The sequence below is a fragment of the Thermobia domestica genome, chromosome 2 (assembly GCF_964235325.1).
Source record: "Thermobia domestica chromosome 2, izTheDome1.hap1.1, whole genome shotgun sequence".
NCBI classification, from domain to species: domain Eukaryota; kingdom Metazoa; phylum Arthropoda; class Insecta; order Zygentoma; family Lepismatidae; genus Thermobia; species Thermobia domestica.
The window spans coordinates 179,817,213-179,833,690 of NC_137455.1; the positions used below are offsets into that span (position 1 = coordinate 179,817,213).

The 16,478-nt window shown below is 33.7% G+C and overlaps 1 protein-coding gene across 3 annotated transcripts in view; it reads left to right on the forward strand.

Annotated features, from left to right (window-relative positions):
• Positions 1-16,478, forward strand: part of LOC145677663 (aquaporin-7-like) — a 98,589-nt gene that overhangs the window by 76,756 nt on the left and 5,355 nt on the right. For all 3 annotated transcript variants that reach the window (XM_081748090.1, XM_081748100.1, XM_081748094.1), the window contains exons 6-7: positions 4,811-4,932; positions 11,821-11,852. In XM_081748090.1, coding sequence (XP_081604216.1) covers positions 4,811-4,932; positions 11,821-11,840 — 142 coding nt within the window. In that variant the 3' untranslated portion in view covers positions 11,841-11,852. The remainder of the gene's footprint in view (positions 1-4,810; positions 4,933-11,820; positions 11,853-16,478) is intronic.

The window sequence follows — 16,478 nt, forward strand, 5'->3', positions numbered from 1 at the left end:
AATATTGTTGGTGTAGAAAAATGTTAGTAGCCACTCTCATAGCATTTTCAATTGGGAACTCTTAAATAGTTTAAAAAGAAAACAGATATAGTAACCGCCCTCACATCGTTTTCAATCAGAAAGATGTAATAATAGTTAAAAAAATCATAGTAGACACCATTATATTTCCAGTCGCCAATTTAATAATAATAATAATTTAAAAAGAAAACACATACAGTAGCCGCCATTATAACGTTTCCCATCGGCAGGCTCTAATAATAATTTAAAGTGAAAACAGATACAGTAGCCACTCTTAACTTTTTTAGTTGGCAAGCTCTAACATTAGTTTAAAAATAAAATAAATACAGTTATCGCCCTCATAACGTTTCCAGCCGGCAAGCTCTAACAATACACTTTAAAAAGAAAACAGATACATAAGATTTCCAATCGGTGAAACCTGAAAATATTGCAGAAGGAAAAAATGAAATGAAATCTTTGAGTTTTACGTCCCACGGTTATGCCGGTTAGGCTAAAGGAGACGGTGATAATGAGTAATGAATGAAATGGTGGAATGAAGAAAGTGGGAGGAAACGGGAGAACCCCGAGAAAACGCACGCACACGGTGTTTGTCCACCACAAAGTTCACTTGGCGGGGGCTGGGATCGAACCCGGGACCCCAAGCACCAGAGGTGAACGCTCTACCACTGAGCCACCGCGGCCCCATTTATATTGCAGAAGGAATGATGGTAAGGACTGTTATTATATGTACATGCTAAACAGCTAAAATTCCAGTTTTGGACTGAAAAACTTCAAAGAAAGATATTTGGCCAACTTTGAAGGTGATAAAATCATTTCTCTGAAACAAAGTAAAAGTACTTTCAGAGAGGTTATTGTAACTTCGATTCACGATGGCTATTAATGTAATAAAATGTAACAGAGAGGAAAATGAATTTGTTAATTGGAAGTTGATTGAGCTGTAGAGGGTTAATACTAATTCGAAGTGTAATGATGAAATGTAAGATAAAATACTCAAAACTTAGTGGAATAAAGTATTAAAAATACTATACTAATTATCATTTGACTATGGGTTCAAGTTTTCATTTGTCAAAGTTTCAATATCTACTGGATTTCACTGAATTATTGTAAATACAATTAGTGATCAACTTATGAGCACCTGCACTTACGAATAGTAGCAAGAGTTAGATTAGGTGGTTTACAATATTGCCATTGGCCTATTGATTGTGTTATATAGTAATTAACATATTAACAGATGTATCACTAATATAGAAAAATACTAAGATTATAAAAATATAAGCAATTATTTAATATGAAACACATGTATACATTGTAATTTTAGAAATAAATGAAGTAAACGTAGTTAGGAACAATAGACTAATAATTCCGACTGTTAACAGCGGTCAACGATTCATCAAAATGGTATTTTATACTGTACTGTATCGTAGGTTACCAGCTGGCCGATTTACAATCGCGAAGACGTAGCTGAAGTCGATCTAAGTTGAATACTAACTGTATTGTCGCACAGCAAACAGTATAACGACAGTAAGAGAAAATATAATGTGATCCATTGGCGATAATGCAAGAACAATTTTGAGTTTTTCTTGTCGTAATTCGTAGCATCTTTTTATAATTATTTCCTATGAATTCAGTCTGTGGGGTTGTTAATTAATATGTAACAGTTAGTTGAAATATTGCTATATACAGGGCCAGTCTTGGGAAGTAACGTAACGCAAGTAACGCGTCACTTTTTAAGTAACGTTTCCTAGTAACGCATTACATTTTTTCCAAAGTAACTGTAACGGTAACGCGTTACAAATTTTTAAGTAACGTACGTAGTTTGCGTTACTTTTTTCGCGTTACATTTCGGATGAATAACTAGAACATGTATGTATATATTTTATATATGTATATATTTTTTTTTCGGAAACAAATGTTTGTTTTCTGTAAGTAAATTTTTCAGAATGGAACAATGGAGCATGAACTATGTCAGTGACCGACGATTCCTGCACTGTTCGCCTTTTCCCGTTTCGCCTTATGACCTCTAGCAATGAAATTTGCATGTAAAACCTAGGGCGGAACGGGAGATCTCGATGTGCATTTTCCCGTTTCGCCTTACGAACTTTATTTTGGTAGGCTTGCAAATACATTCATAGATACAATTTGACTTGTTTATTTATATAACAAAATATAGTGCCACTTGCTGTTTTTGTAAGATGAGAACAGCCTCAGGGAAATCACGCGAACTAATTCCAAGCACCTGGAAGATTTTGTCTTAGATTTTGAAAGCTCCAAATCAATACATTCAGTGAGTGAACTACGAGTGCAATGATACTGGTAGTCTATTTTACTTTGGTGTTGTTTTTATAAAGATGGAGAACGAAAATATTTTATCGTTCGAACATTTCAAAGAATACTTTTTCTTAAAAGCTGAAGATGATGGTGAACAGAATTTAAAAGTAAAGTGGTGCCCCGGCGGGAAATATTTATCAACAACTAGGGTGCCGTAATTAATGACATACAGTAAGGGGTTAATATGAATGAATTGTGTTCTGATGAGCAGCCCTACTTTATTGATGTAATGTTGATGGTATGTAATATTAGAGTTCTTTTAGATCAGTTTGCATATTCTAAAGTCCCGTTGATTATAGAGTTCGGAACAACTAGTTTTAAAAAGCATGTATCGATTTTAGAGTTATTGGTAAGTTTTGATTCAGCCCCAGTTCATGTGTTCTCATGTTGTCGGTTGTAGTGTAATATTTCTCTATATTCTGTATTTTTAATTTTACATAGCAAAATTATTATTATTATCTAATTAGTTTAGCAGAATAATAGTAAGCAACCGTTTTTTCTAACGCATAGGAATGGGCACGAGTCAAGCTAAAACTCGACTCGAATCAAGTCGAGTTTCGGGTCGAGTCAAAAGTAATATTCTCGAGTCGAGTTCCGAGCCGATTCACTGTTTTTGATGTCGAGTTTCGAGTCGAGTCGAGTTTTATAAATGGCTCGCTCGTTTTAACTTATTTTGAAATAATGGCCTGATTACGCTGGAAAGCGAAAGTCATTGAGAAATGTAAGCTAAGCAGTATTATGGAATACTTTTAGTGTTGCTCACGAGAGGGACACTGCTCGCATCTCGTCTCGTCTCGATAGCGAGACTACAAGAATTTTTTTATATAAGCTTAGCTCGGTTCGGCTTAACTGAGCCAATGGCTCGAGCCGACTCGCTTGGGGTCAACCATCGGCTCGAGCTGGCTTGGTTGGGATGAGCCATCTGTTCGGTTTGACTCAACTAAGCGAAGGGCTCTAGCCGACTCGGTTGGGTGAGCTGTTTGCTCGGCTCACTTCTCGGTTTGGATCGATAGTGAATGAGCTGTGAGCCGATCTGCTCAAGTCATTGACAATTCTAAACCCGGGCCGAGTAGTTTTTAAGATATTTGGCCAGTGCCCTATAACTTTTAACGATATTTGGCTCGAGCCCGAATACTCAACGTAGACCTTCAACCCAAATTCAAAAGCTCGTGAACAAAGTCCTTGCCTTCTAGACTTCACAACTACCGAGGTTGGCAATCAACTAGTTTTTTAGTATTCAGATATAAACCGCCTATCTTTCATGTTTATACACAGTATTGTTAATAATAATAATAATAATAATAATAATAATAATAATAATAATAATAATAATAATAATAATAATAATAATAATAATAATAGCAATAATAAGTTGTACTAGTAGTAGTACCATTGATAATAATTATATTGCCTATGTAAGATACTTGAAGGGAGTACTCGACACTAGATTTGGTTCGACTCGATTCGAAACTCGACCGGAATTTGAGTCGAGTTGGAGGAAATTTTTCAAGCCGAGTCTCTTGTCGAGCTCAAAGATGTCTGTTTCTAGTCGAATCGAGTTTCAAAGAAAACTTGTTCGAACTCACTCGTGCCTATCCCTACGAGTAACGCAGTATGGCATTTTAATCAATGTTACATTACATTAAAATGTTCATATAGCTGTCAAGTAAAAATTTGTCCTGGCATTTACATAAATCGATTCAGAACGTGCAATAATAATAATAATAATAATAATAATAATAATAATAATAATAATAATAATAATAATAATAATAATAATAATAATAATAATAATAATAATAGCGGTAGTATTAGTAGTACGGAAAACTGAAGTAATCAGATTTTTTTCACATATTCAAAGTTTCGGACCTAAAAGTAACGCGTTAGTAACGCGTTACTTTCGAAGTAAAGTAACAGTTACTTTTTTGAGGCAAGTAACGCGTTAGTAACGCGTTATATTTTAAAAGAAAGTAAAGTAACTTGTAACGCGTTACATTTTTACAAGTAACTTACTTACAAATTTTCCGGTCACCAGGTCACCATTGGCGACTAGAAATTAAGAGCTGGCAACCAGTATTTAGTAAGAATGGTTTCTGCGTAAACTCACAGGGCTGCGCAGTTTCTGTTTCGCACGAAAATAGTTGTGACTGAGGGAGAAAATAATTGTCACTCATATGAATCGTCGAATTCAAAATTGATTATCCTGAATCTAATTGCCTGGTTTTGAAATTTTATGCCCTGATGTAATCTCTTACTTTGTCAAACCAAAGGCGGGGGGAACCTCTCATAATTTGTACGTGAGAGATACTGGTGACTATCATTTTTGAATTGGCGAGTGCGTCTGCGCCCTGGTTGTATATATATATATATATATATATATATATATATATATATATATATATATATATATATATATATATATATATAAGTTTCCATTTTTGATTTTAATATTCTTTCTTTCCAGGCACAGAAGTTGGTCATGGGTCCCAATCATTGGTCCCCACATAGGAGCTATATTGGGAGCAATCGCGTACATTGGTCTTGTTGAATTTCATTGGCCAAAAGGACAGGAGACAGATATGAGCGGTAATGAAATACCAAAGGATCCTACTTATACACTCTTGCTCATACTTATTTTTATTCTTATTCTTTTACTTATATTTATTATTATACTTATATTATTATTGCTAGTAACAGAGAAACAAAAAAATTAATTGCAAAATATGAATTAGTTTTAACTGATTAGTTACAGATTAAGATATGATGATAATGTCTTTGAGATGTATATTTTTGTACATAACACTATTTTTATACCATGTGTATGCCTGTGAAAGTGTGACTGAGATAATTGATATATGGGTATTCAGTTGTTACAAACATATTATATTGTATATAAAATCGAAAATTAAACAAGAAACACACATTTTCATCATGAAAATTTTCTTCCCAAGGGTATGTGGAAAAGTTAGTAATATGTAACCCAGTAAAAAATGGATATGTATTAACACTCGAGTTGTGTTTAATTTTGATATATGCCTGGTGCTACTTCTAATCCATCGTATTTTGGAATAAATTTTTAAAATGAAAGTGGCTAAGCAACTACCTGACAAGGTAACTTGTATGTACTATAGTTTGGAGCTATTTTAGTAACTCACGATTAATGTTGTCTTATGTACAGTTATCGAACAACCATGTTCACAGTAACATTTTCCTTCTGATTACACACAAATGACTATTATGAAGGATAACAAAGTATGTGGCATAATTTATTTATATATGTGGTTACGAGGAACGAAATATAGTTACTGAGTAATAGGAACATTGCAGATGTTAACGTTGCGATCTGGCAACCATGCTGTTACTACTTCCGTGTTCTTTTCTTCACACACCTGGTTCTTTAACATCGCTTTGGTGTTATTTTCACACTGCAAAAATAGCACCGTCATCAAATTTAATTTGTTTAATATCGTTTCTGCGTTAAACTAGTAACACCCTGGGCCTATGTTAACAGCAACACATACCTTAGTGTTGAAATAACATGTTAAAGTAAGTCTTGTTGAAAACACTGACTTGTGTTAAATTGAGATGTATTAACACCATGTTTTCTGCTGCGTGTATCAGAAACAGAGACTGGAGAAAGTTTAGAATACAATATTAAATTTCACGTCGAAAGATTTGGTGTCTTGTTCAAATGGAAATAGGTACTTAAAAAAAACTCATGAAAAAATCTGAATTCACTGAGAATCAAAGTATACTTTTGTTTACAACATGAATAACCATGGATAAGCTATTGTGAATGCGGAACTATTGTGAAATATTTAAGTGGTCATTCTCTTTAAAATAATGTGTAATTTGTTATAGCAGACAATTACAACACTTAAGTCATGATCTAATTTTACATTAATATTTATTTAATTATTTCCAACTTATAAAAGAGATAGTTATTTTTTAACTCTTTATTTATTAATGGAATTCTGTATTGTATAATTTAGGATTCTATATTATAGGCACACACACACATTCGCGAGTTCGTGCAGGAAAGAACACTCCTAAAATTTTGAAGGAAACGTATTTATCATTGGTGTGTTGGCAGATTGAGTTTAACTTCTTTTTTCATTGCCGTTGTCATGTGAGACGTAAATCTACAACTTAACATGAGCTCCCAGCAGTAGCCGAACTTCGGTCCTTGGTGTTCATGCGAATCACATAGTCATGGCAAACTCTATTTTTGCCATTAAAAGTGAAATGAAAATGTTCAGTTTAACGTCCTACGTTTATGCCTTTCAGGCTAAAGGAGACGGATGATTAATTAAAATTAATGATTGTGAAGGTATTTTTTTGTGTTCTCCCACCGGGAATCAGAGACAGAAACACGTATACCACAGTCATACAGGCAAGCCACTAGACAGCTGGGAGGGCATATTTGTTATTAGTGTAGTTCGTGATATATACTAACATACAAAGATCTGTCCAATCATTTTCATTGTTTTTAAATTTCTTATAGCTCGAATGACTCAATTTATCTGTAGATAACCAGAAAATATTAAATGATTGATCGTATCTGAAGATTTATTAATGTTTCATATTATTGCTAACGGCGACTTTGTAAATAACTCACATTTACTAGTAAAAATAGAGCAATATTAAATTTATGGATCTTCCTAAACTTTGATTAATATAAGATCCAGATGTTATCTAAATTATGTTCAGAATGTTAAAATTATCGCCGACAATCATTCTTTGCTTATTAATGTGATGAAAGAGTATGAAATACTTGTAAATATTGGGAACAAATGGCTGAACTCGTCGAAGGAGAAAATGGTTTTCTAAAATGGGAATGAGTTCTTTCTTCTATCAGTCATAACAGTTACAGTTACTACTGGAATTGTTGCATATCTCATGTGTTCATCGTATGATCCTGAAGTAGCACGGAAAACAGTATAGCTGCTCTTGGAAGTAACAAAATTTCAGATTCATCTTTTATGTAATAAGTTTGTATCTCATTTATTAGGGGAGATGTATCTCGTTCATAATCCATTTCTAGCCTCCAAATGCTGGATTAACATACTTAACAGTTCAATTTTATATAATATATTTAGTAGACATGTTTTATCTACAACTACAAACCAACTTAGTAAGTATTCGTATAAAATATAATGTGTTCCATCCATCCGATTCTAACTCAGTAATTGACAGATTATTAACATGAAAATACAGTTAATTTATTGACAACTAGTTATTGAGCATTCGATTTACTCCATTAATATTTCACTATGGAATTGATCTGATGTTTTGTTGACTTTTGTCTGTTCCCAATAATTAATTTTGTGTTTGACGTATCGAATGTAGTCCCGCATCATTAACAAAATTTTTAATCCACACTTCAGAAAGGAGGCTATATTTTACAAATGTGAGATGTAGAATATTGTTCCATATAACTTGATTTATATTGAAATCATATAAAATATTGCAATGTTACTTTCAACACATCAAAATACTAATTCTTTGTTAAATTATAAATAAATAGACTTTTATATTAAATGCATCAATTTCATTTCGATTTATAAAAAGAATAACTAAATTTCAATTCTGTTACAATGATTTCAACACGTCAACCAAATATTTTTCACTATTACCTTCGAACTTAAACAATGGTTTGATAAAATGTCAACAAAAGTTTGTTTATAGGTTAAATATTGTCGACTGCTCCTATTGAGAGTTTCACAATCTTTCTCTTTCAGTCCATCCTATGCCATAGAATTGTGAAGTACAGTACGTAATATAGACCAATATTATCTTCTTGTATTTTACACTAAGCTTTACAATTTCACTGTAAGGATTAGCACGCCTTGTCACAACGTTACACATGTTTATTATCTTTTCGTGTAGGTAGGTAGATTCACTAAACGATTGTTAATCACAAATAATGGCAGAATAATATCGAGCACCATAGAAATATTATTGATTAATGCTGTCATGGGTAATTTACAGAATGTGTAGCTAAGAGCCTAGTTTACTTTATTTGCATTTTAGACAAATCTTGAGCTATATTTTGTATGTACTTACTTTTCAATTAGATTTGTTTTATAAGTTATGTTTATTCTGTATATCTACTTTTAAATTCATACACAAAGATAAATAACTCGTCTTTACAAAGATAAATAACTTATTTAGTTCTAAATTAATCTATTATATAATAATTTTATGTCGTGTATTTGCATAGATAGATTCCATTTACAATTAATTCCTTTCTGTAGTCTTAAAATGAGGGATTATATAATAGATATAGTAGATACGTCTTATCTAGACATACAACCCAACTTACTACCTACTCAAATAAAAGTTTATGTATCACGCATTAGATTCTAACTCAGTAACCGTAACTAATGCCTATTTTATGATTCTTACAGTGCATAGGACTGGAATGAAGCATACACACTTCTAAAAACTACAAAAATAAATTAATAAGTTATCAGTATCTACTCTAACATAATTTAGTACTTTCTTTAGCATGTAATTATTGTAAATAAATTCTTTATTAATTAAACTAAACAATAAACTTTTTTGAACTCTGCGAATAGGGTTCGTTAACTGTGCTGTTATACTCTCACTTTTCGACTAGTATATGTTTAAATGTAGAATTCATGCAATATTGACCTACCACGTTTGATTAATGAAAATTATTAACTATTTCACATAAATGCTGGACAATATTTTGTAGAGGTTGGTAATAGAAATAAATACACACCGAAAAAAATATTTTGTTCCGTTTCGTCGTTGTTCTTAAAAATTGGAAATTTTACAATTCTTTCCATTCCTCGACAGTTTTCTCTTTGTGTCACACTAAGAAGGATCTCTTTAATTAATGTAGTTTATTCTGTCTTATCGAAGTTCGACTGAAACGGAATCATATCTCAGATTTCTGTTGTTGTTTTTTTAATTTTAGAGGTACATTCATTTTAGTAATGGTCCCATCCTGGCTACATTAAATTTAGGCTGATAATATGTTCTGAGTCTGTGCCTTTGTACAAATTCCTTATGTTTTTGTTTTGCTATTTTCCCCTGTTTCCGAAAACTATTCGGTCTTCTTGATTCTAAAAATACGAACAGCTGCGAGAGTACTATTCTGGTATCTTTTAATGTTTACAGTGCTCAGAATCTGAAGACAGTATATTTACGTGCTCACCTCTGGTGCGAGGGCTCCCTAGTGCGATTCCGGACCATGTTAGTTTGTGGTAGATAATATTGTGTTAATAGGTTTTCTCGAGAATGTACCGTTTCCTCGCACATTCTCATCCCATAAATTCTTTCATAATCATTCGCTCTCATTAATTATCCATCTCCTTTGGGCTGGAGGACCTAATTGTGGAACGTTAAGTTAATGATTTCATTTCTTCAGTATAGTTTTTCTTGCCATCTTCATGGTTTTGTTACCGGTAACAATTATATTTTATTTTCGATGTTGCTGAAATTATAATTTGACCATTTTTGCTAAAATTTTCACATCTTGCTTAAATCTTAAAACTCATAATAACTTTGTATTTCCTTAATCAATAAAACAGTGAATTATCTGTACATGATAGATAGTACCTAAATTTTGATATTTCTAATGCAACGATGAATTGCTCTTTGTAATATACATAATATAAAAATTCTAGTAATAAATACTCTCGAGTTTTGAGTCCGAGTTTATTCGTGAATTAGCAGATTATTATTACTGCAAGTACTTGTATCATTAATCAGAATTAAATCTTGAAATCTCGTTCAAATTTTCAAGTTGTGCGTCTCGTTTACGGAATGACTATTATAATATTTTGGTTCTAACTTTGTTTATCTTGTTCAATATTGCTTCTCAGTATATCAATCTCAACTAGCGTAAAAAATTGTTTAGATTTGTTGTTCATAAGGACACAATGCTTGCTATTCTAATCATCTGCTTTATTAGATTACAAGTCAAGGCGCTTAACCAGTGACCCATATCCAATTGCCCGCAAATCAGTCAATTAAGAATTTTCAACCTTATTAGTGGTTCTTGTCACTTATATTTTCCACGATATGTATATCAAGCTAGCTCGTGATATACAAATAATTGAACATTCATTCTATAAATATATATCATAATTTGGTACTTAATGATCCACTTTGCACTAGGCATGTTTCCTGTCTGTAATGAACAAAAGTATATTTCAATTTGTTATTACACATTGCACTTTACATTTTTGCTAGTCACATTGCATACAACTGGTATTAGATTTCAATCCTCAAATCTGTGCTCTTTTACTTCATTATGCAAATTTTCCTACATGAATTACACAGATATTTAAATCCTTAAAGTTAATATTTATCTCACTACGTTAAAGAGTTCCAATGATGCCATGAATTCTGATATACAAGAAGGATACAGCAAATTAATATTTCAGTGTGATGAACTCTTAAAATAGTATTGCTTATTCTTAGCGGCTTTGATTACCCCGTCTTTGTTAATTAGTCTATTGATTTGTATGATAACTTATTTCCATGTTCTCTTTGAAATGAACTGGAATTTAATTGATGTGATTTTATTGATTTCCTCTTTATATCTAGTCAAATGTCTCTTGGTTGTTCAAAATAAATTTGCATTTTAAATAAATTTAATAATACGTAAATTATAATTGATAAATTATATATAAAAATTTATATTTCATAAAGTAAATAATGTTTAAATAGATTTTAAGAATAAAACAGTAAAATCACATAATTAAAATTCCAGTTAATTTAAAACAGGAAATGAGAACAATTTCCTATGTATTCAATTGGCTAGAATACAAAGACGACCCAGGTATTTCTCATCATTAATATAGGTTGCATGTATGTCATATCTTTATTTGGGTGAATCATATATAAACATCAAGTTCATTATACTTATTAAATACAAATAAAGCATACATATAGTAATTCGAAAATTGCAATTTTTCCCTTTTGTTCACACCACATTAACACGTTCGCTGCGTTACGAATCACCGGTGTCTCGTGCGATACACCATTTCTGTGCGGTGCCGTTTTATGCATTGTATTACCTCTGTGAGTTTGTGTATTTTTGTTTGTACAGATTTTTTACATTACTAGCATCCACATGCTACACGAGTCACCGGTGACGCATCCTGCTTTGGCGTCATGTAGCTTCAGATTCTGTCAAAAGATGGCTGAAGTGTGAATTTGAAACAACGTATCGTCATCTGTGGAGAGAAGCTTAAAGTAAGATCTATGCACGAGTCAACGCACCGACGGACAAACCTTCAACGAGGCATACGGTGACTCGTATAGCACTGAGACCCAAACTCAGTTTTACACTGCCGCAGCGAACGTGTTAACGTGTGAATATTATCAAAATGCTATCCAAAAAATTAAATTACATTTTGTTGAATAGTAGTTTATAGTTTTATATTCAACATTTCTCGCTAATAAAATTAATATACTTATTTTCTTCTCTTCCAGAAATCGGCATTAAGGACTAAATCATTGAGCATGTAAGTATTTCTCTAATGTAGCATATGTAATAATTACACACATTATTTCACTAGACATGAAAATATAATTATGTTGTAAATATATCAGAATTAATTAGCAAATATGTTTAACAAAATTCAAACATTGTACTATTATGTATAAATCCCAGAATTTCTACACGAATTGAACATTTTTTATAAACTCTAAATCACTTAACTGAAAATTGGTTTTATGTTTTCTACTGTATATACCGTATATATCATCATCATATGTATTCTGCCATTATTGACAAGTCAGTTGCCGCAATTGAGAAGCTTCCATGCTCGGCTAACCTTTTAGTCTTTGGGTACGACTTTTCTGTCTTGATACCATCGATCAATTATAGACTCCTTCGCTCCATCCTTCTCTTTCCTCTAGCACGTCCCTCATGATACAACTCCATCTAAGCCAATGTTCCAATCAGTTTCTCTTTTCTTTTAAATAATATCTAAAATTGTTCTTTTCCCCCACACTATATCTAACATCCTCTCATTCGTTTTCCGCTCGACCCAGCTAATTCTCTTCATCCTTCTTCACACCTACACTTCGAAAGCTTCCAGTTATTTTTCATTATTTTTATGTAATGTTCACGTTTCTGCTCCATACAGTACAGTAGTTCACACGAAGTGTTTTATGAGTCTTTTTCTCAACTCAGTATTCAAGATCCCACAAAATAAGCTTTTCTTCTTCCTAAAAGCTTCTTCTGCCGTTTCTATCCTTGCTTTTATTTCACGTTCCAATTTCATTGCATCACTAATAATACTACTCAGGTATCGAAAACTAGACATCTGTTCTATTTTCTCCCCTCCTACTTCTATATTTACATCGACTGTTTCGTTCGAAATACCATGGCTTTTCTCTTTCTTACATTTATTTTCATTCCATATTCTTCACAGAACTTTGTCAAATTTTCTACCGTAACATCTTATTTATCTTCTTTTCAGATTGTTTAACAAGCGCCATATCGTCCGCAAACCATATACCTCTAACCATTGTATCTCCTACCGAAATACCATCTTCATTATGCAGGTTCTTTTTCACTACCTCTTCTAGATAGATATTAAATAATGTTGGCGAGAGACAGTGTTCCTGTCGAACTCCCTTCTAATTAGACTCTTTTCTGTCATTGCTCGCTTATTCTAATGCTTACTTGCTAATTTAAATATAAGTTTCTTATGAGTCTTCAATTTTTCCATTCCAGCCCAATCATCTTTAGAACTTTGAAATCAATAGACACAAAATACACATATTCCGTTTCTCTACATATCTTTCACTGATTACATTTAATAATACAATTGAATCTCTTTTCCCTTTATCTTTCCTGAGCCCGAACTTTCCTTCTTATCTTTTTCGTTTGTTCTTCCATACATCCTTCTGTTCAGTATTCGAAGCAAAATGTTTGCTGCATATGGTATGAGACTAATACTTCTATGTTTTTCACATCTCTCTAGATTCGATTTCTCAACCACCGGTAGCATGATCAATTTTAAAAAAATCTTTTGGTCACTCTCCTGTTTTATATATTTCATTGCAGAGTCGGAAAATTCTTTCTTACCCTTGTCTCCCATATGCTTAATGAATTCGATTGGTATGTTATCTATCCCTGTTGAATTTTCATTCCTAATTTCGAATATACCTCTTCCACACCATTCAGAGCAATTCTAAATCCTTTTCATCCTCGCGTACTTTATTTTCTACTTCAGCAACCAGACCACACGGTCTATCTCTACTCTCATATATGTCTAAGTCCTTCGTAAGATTTCTATTTTGTTGCTATTTTCCTATTTTCCTATTCTTATTTTCTACTGCCATCGTAATACCACCTTGTTTCGTTCGAAATTCCATATATTTCACCTCCTTGTACATTTCTTCGTATTTCCCTACTCTTTGTAATTCTTCTATGTCCTCACATTTTTCTTTGTAAAACTTTTCCCTTGTTCTCTCTGTGTCCCTTCGTAACTTGTTGTTTAACTTCCTGTACATCTTTCTGTTCTCTTCTGCATCAATCTATTTCTACGTCTGCCTTCCCTCATTTTCTGAAACATCTGTTCTGTAATCCATGGTTTCTTAGCCGTTTTGTGTTCGCGGTCTACTACTTTTCCTGCAGCCTACCGTATGCAGAGTTTAATATACTTACACCGTCTGTTATGACCTGCACCTATCGTTTCCTCGTTTGACTATTTTTCTTCGAATTTTTCAAAGAAAAAGTTCTTACTTCTTTGTTTTTCAAGTTTTCAATATTCAGCATCTTGCTACATTTTCTGTTGATATCCACTTCGGCCAACACAAGGTTATAATCAGAGAAAATATTTGCCCTGGGAACTTTTCAGGTAGTTCAAGCTATTTCGATATCTGTACTGAATCATAACATGGTCTGTTTGATATCTTCTTCCGTCTATTGAGGATTTCCATGTATATCTTCTTTTCTTTTGCTGATTGAACCAAGTGTTTCCAATTACTAGTGAATTCTGTCTACAGAAATCGACCAGTCTCTTTCCCCTTTCATTTCTTTCCTCTAAACCATATTTGCCTATGACACTAACTTCCATTTATCTTCCACAACTACATTAAAATCTCCCATTAGAATTATGCATGCATTCCTCCTCTCCATGTCTATAATTTCTTCTATTTTCTCATTATTTTCTTTTACTTCAGTTGTACAGAGGTAGGTCCACGTTTATGGAAACGATTTTGGAACTCCCGCCCTAGGCGTAAAGCCATGTATACCAGTAGTTGTGTTCTATATGCCTACCGTGGCTGCAGTCAATATCCCGACAACGGAGTTTCTATTGGAGAAGGCTTCTATTGAGAGACATCTGATCTAGTTTTAACCACTCGTCCTTGCAAACTTTCAACAACACTTCCACTATGCGTGGAAAACAGCTAACTTTAATAACTCAAAAACACAAAAATCCATCGGTGCAGCATCGAGGGACTTGACAGGGATATCGGAAAATGAAATAGTACGGATACCAGTGTCACGCACTTGACTTTCCATCTAAGCCACAGTTGTACAAGCCATATGGGTGGATGTTTTGTCTTTATAATGAAGACCTCTGACACCTCAGCACTATACAACGAAAGAATATCCCGCCGGTACAATGGCTCCACAACGTGCTGTTGATAGTATGCTGCGTTAATTTTCACATTATGCACAATTTGATGCAGTGGAAGTTTCCCTTTGTGGCAAACCACCATGAAGTTCCGGGAAATACTTTTTCGGCAAGAGGGAACCCAATTTGCCCGAGACAGATAGATCCAGACCTCATTTAAGGTTACCACATATTTTCACTTGTCAAATGCTAAATACCGTTCACAAAGCCATCTGCTGTGTACCATTCGTTTACAGATGTGGTAACCTGTAAGTGTGTAAACACGTGGTTTAAACTTCACTTAAAGCCTTAAATCCTTGGTAATTATCCTCTGCATAGTTGTTTTCGTGCTCCCCATTGTCCTAGCAATGGCTCTTTCCACGGATTATCTTCTGTGACCATCTGCTTCACTTGTCGAACCACATCTATTGTTTGTTTGGGACAAATGCGTTGTTTTCTTGCCGTTGTCGGCACACCTACTTTCTCTGGGGGTGCATATTTGTTGCGTTTGATTACATTGGCAATCCTCTTCCTGGAAATAATTAAACCCTTTGCTAAACAGTGCTTTTCAACATCACTGTAGCTGTATTTTATGTTGGAAACTGCTGAGATGTATCTTTCCCAGAGTGGGGTGACTTTTGGAAGCATTTTACGCTCGGTGCACTTCATTGTTTGCTAGCGTCTCCTCCACACACCTACTTTCTAAGTGCTCTTCTTAGCTTTCCTAGCAACCCTGGCGGACGTTCCACTTCGTTTCCATTAACGTGGACCTACCTCAATCAGAAGTGGTTGGTGCGTATGTTTGTATCATTACAAAATCCATCTTTTTTCCTATAAGTCCTAACATCATTACTCTATCATCAACAAATTCTACTTTCACTACCTTCTCTTTTAAGTGCTTACCAAGAATTATTCCCATAGTGACCGCCCTTTCCATTACTTGAGTAAAACGTCCTTCGCTTTTCAACTCCTTATTATCTTCCCTCTAACTTAAAAAAAACTCCTATTAAGTCTAGATTATTTTGTTTCTTTTCTTCTTTAAGAATTCCAAACCTTACGTTACATGTTATATCCTTAACCATTTGCTCTTCTTTGTCTTTTTTCTTTAGCTATCTTCTCCACATTCTTATTTTTCCTTCCCAAGACCCACCTTCTGGAGATCCGAATGGAGGATTATTTTACCTCCGGAAATATATTTTGACCTGCGAAAGACCTTTTTTCATATGTTCTGTTTCTGCTGTCAGCAAACTAGGAAAAATAGACTGTTTTCCCGTTGCCTTCCAACTCGCAGTATCTCAGCTGTTAAATTCACTCTGACTGCTGAAACAAATGTCCAAGTTCCGTACCGATCACTATGATTTCCACCAACTTAGCTACTGAAGCACTGCCGCCTTCTCCAGGAACACTCTTCGTCTAGCTACTCAATTTAGTCCAATGCGGTAGGGGTGGCTCTTCTGGTAGTTAACTACAACCGATATAGCTCTAAATTTCACTGTAGCACGCAATTCTCTCCAC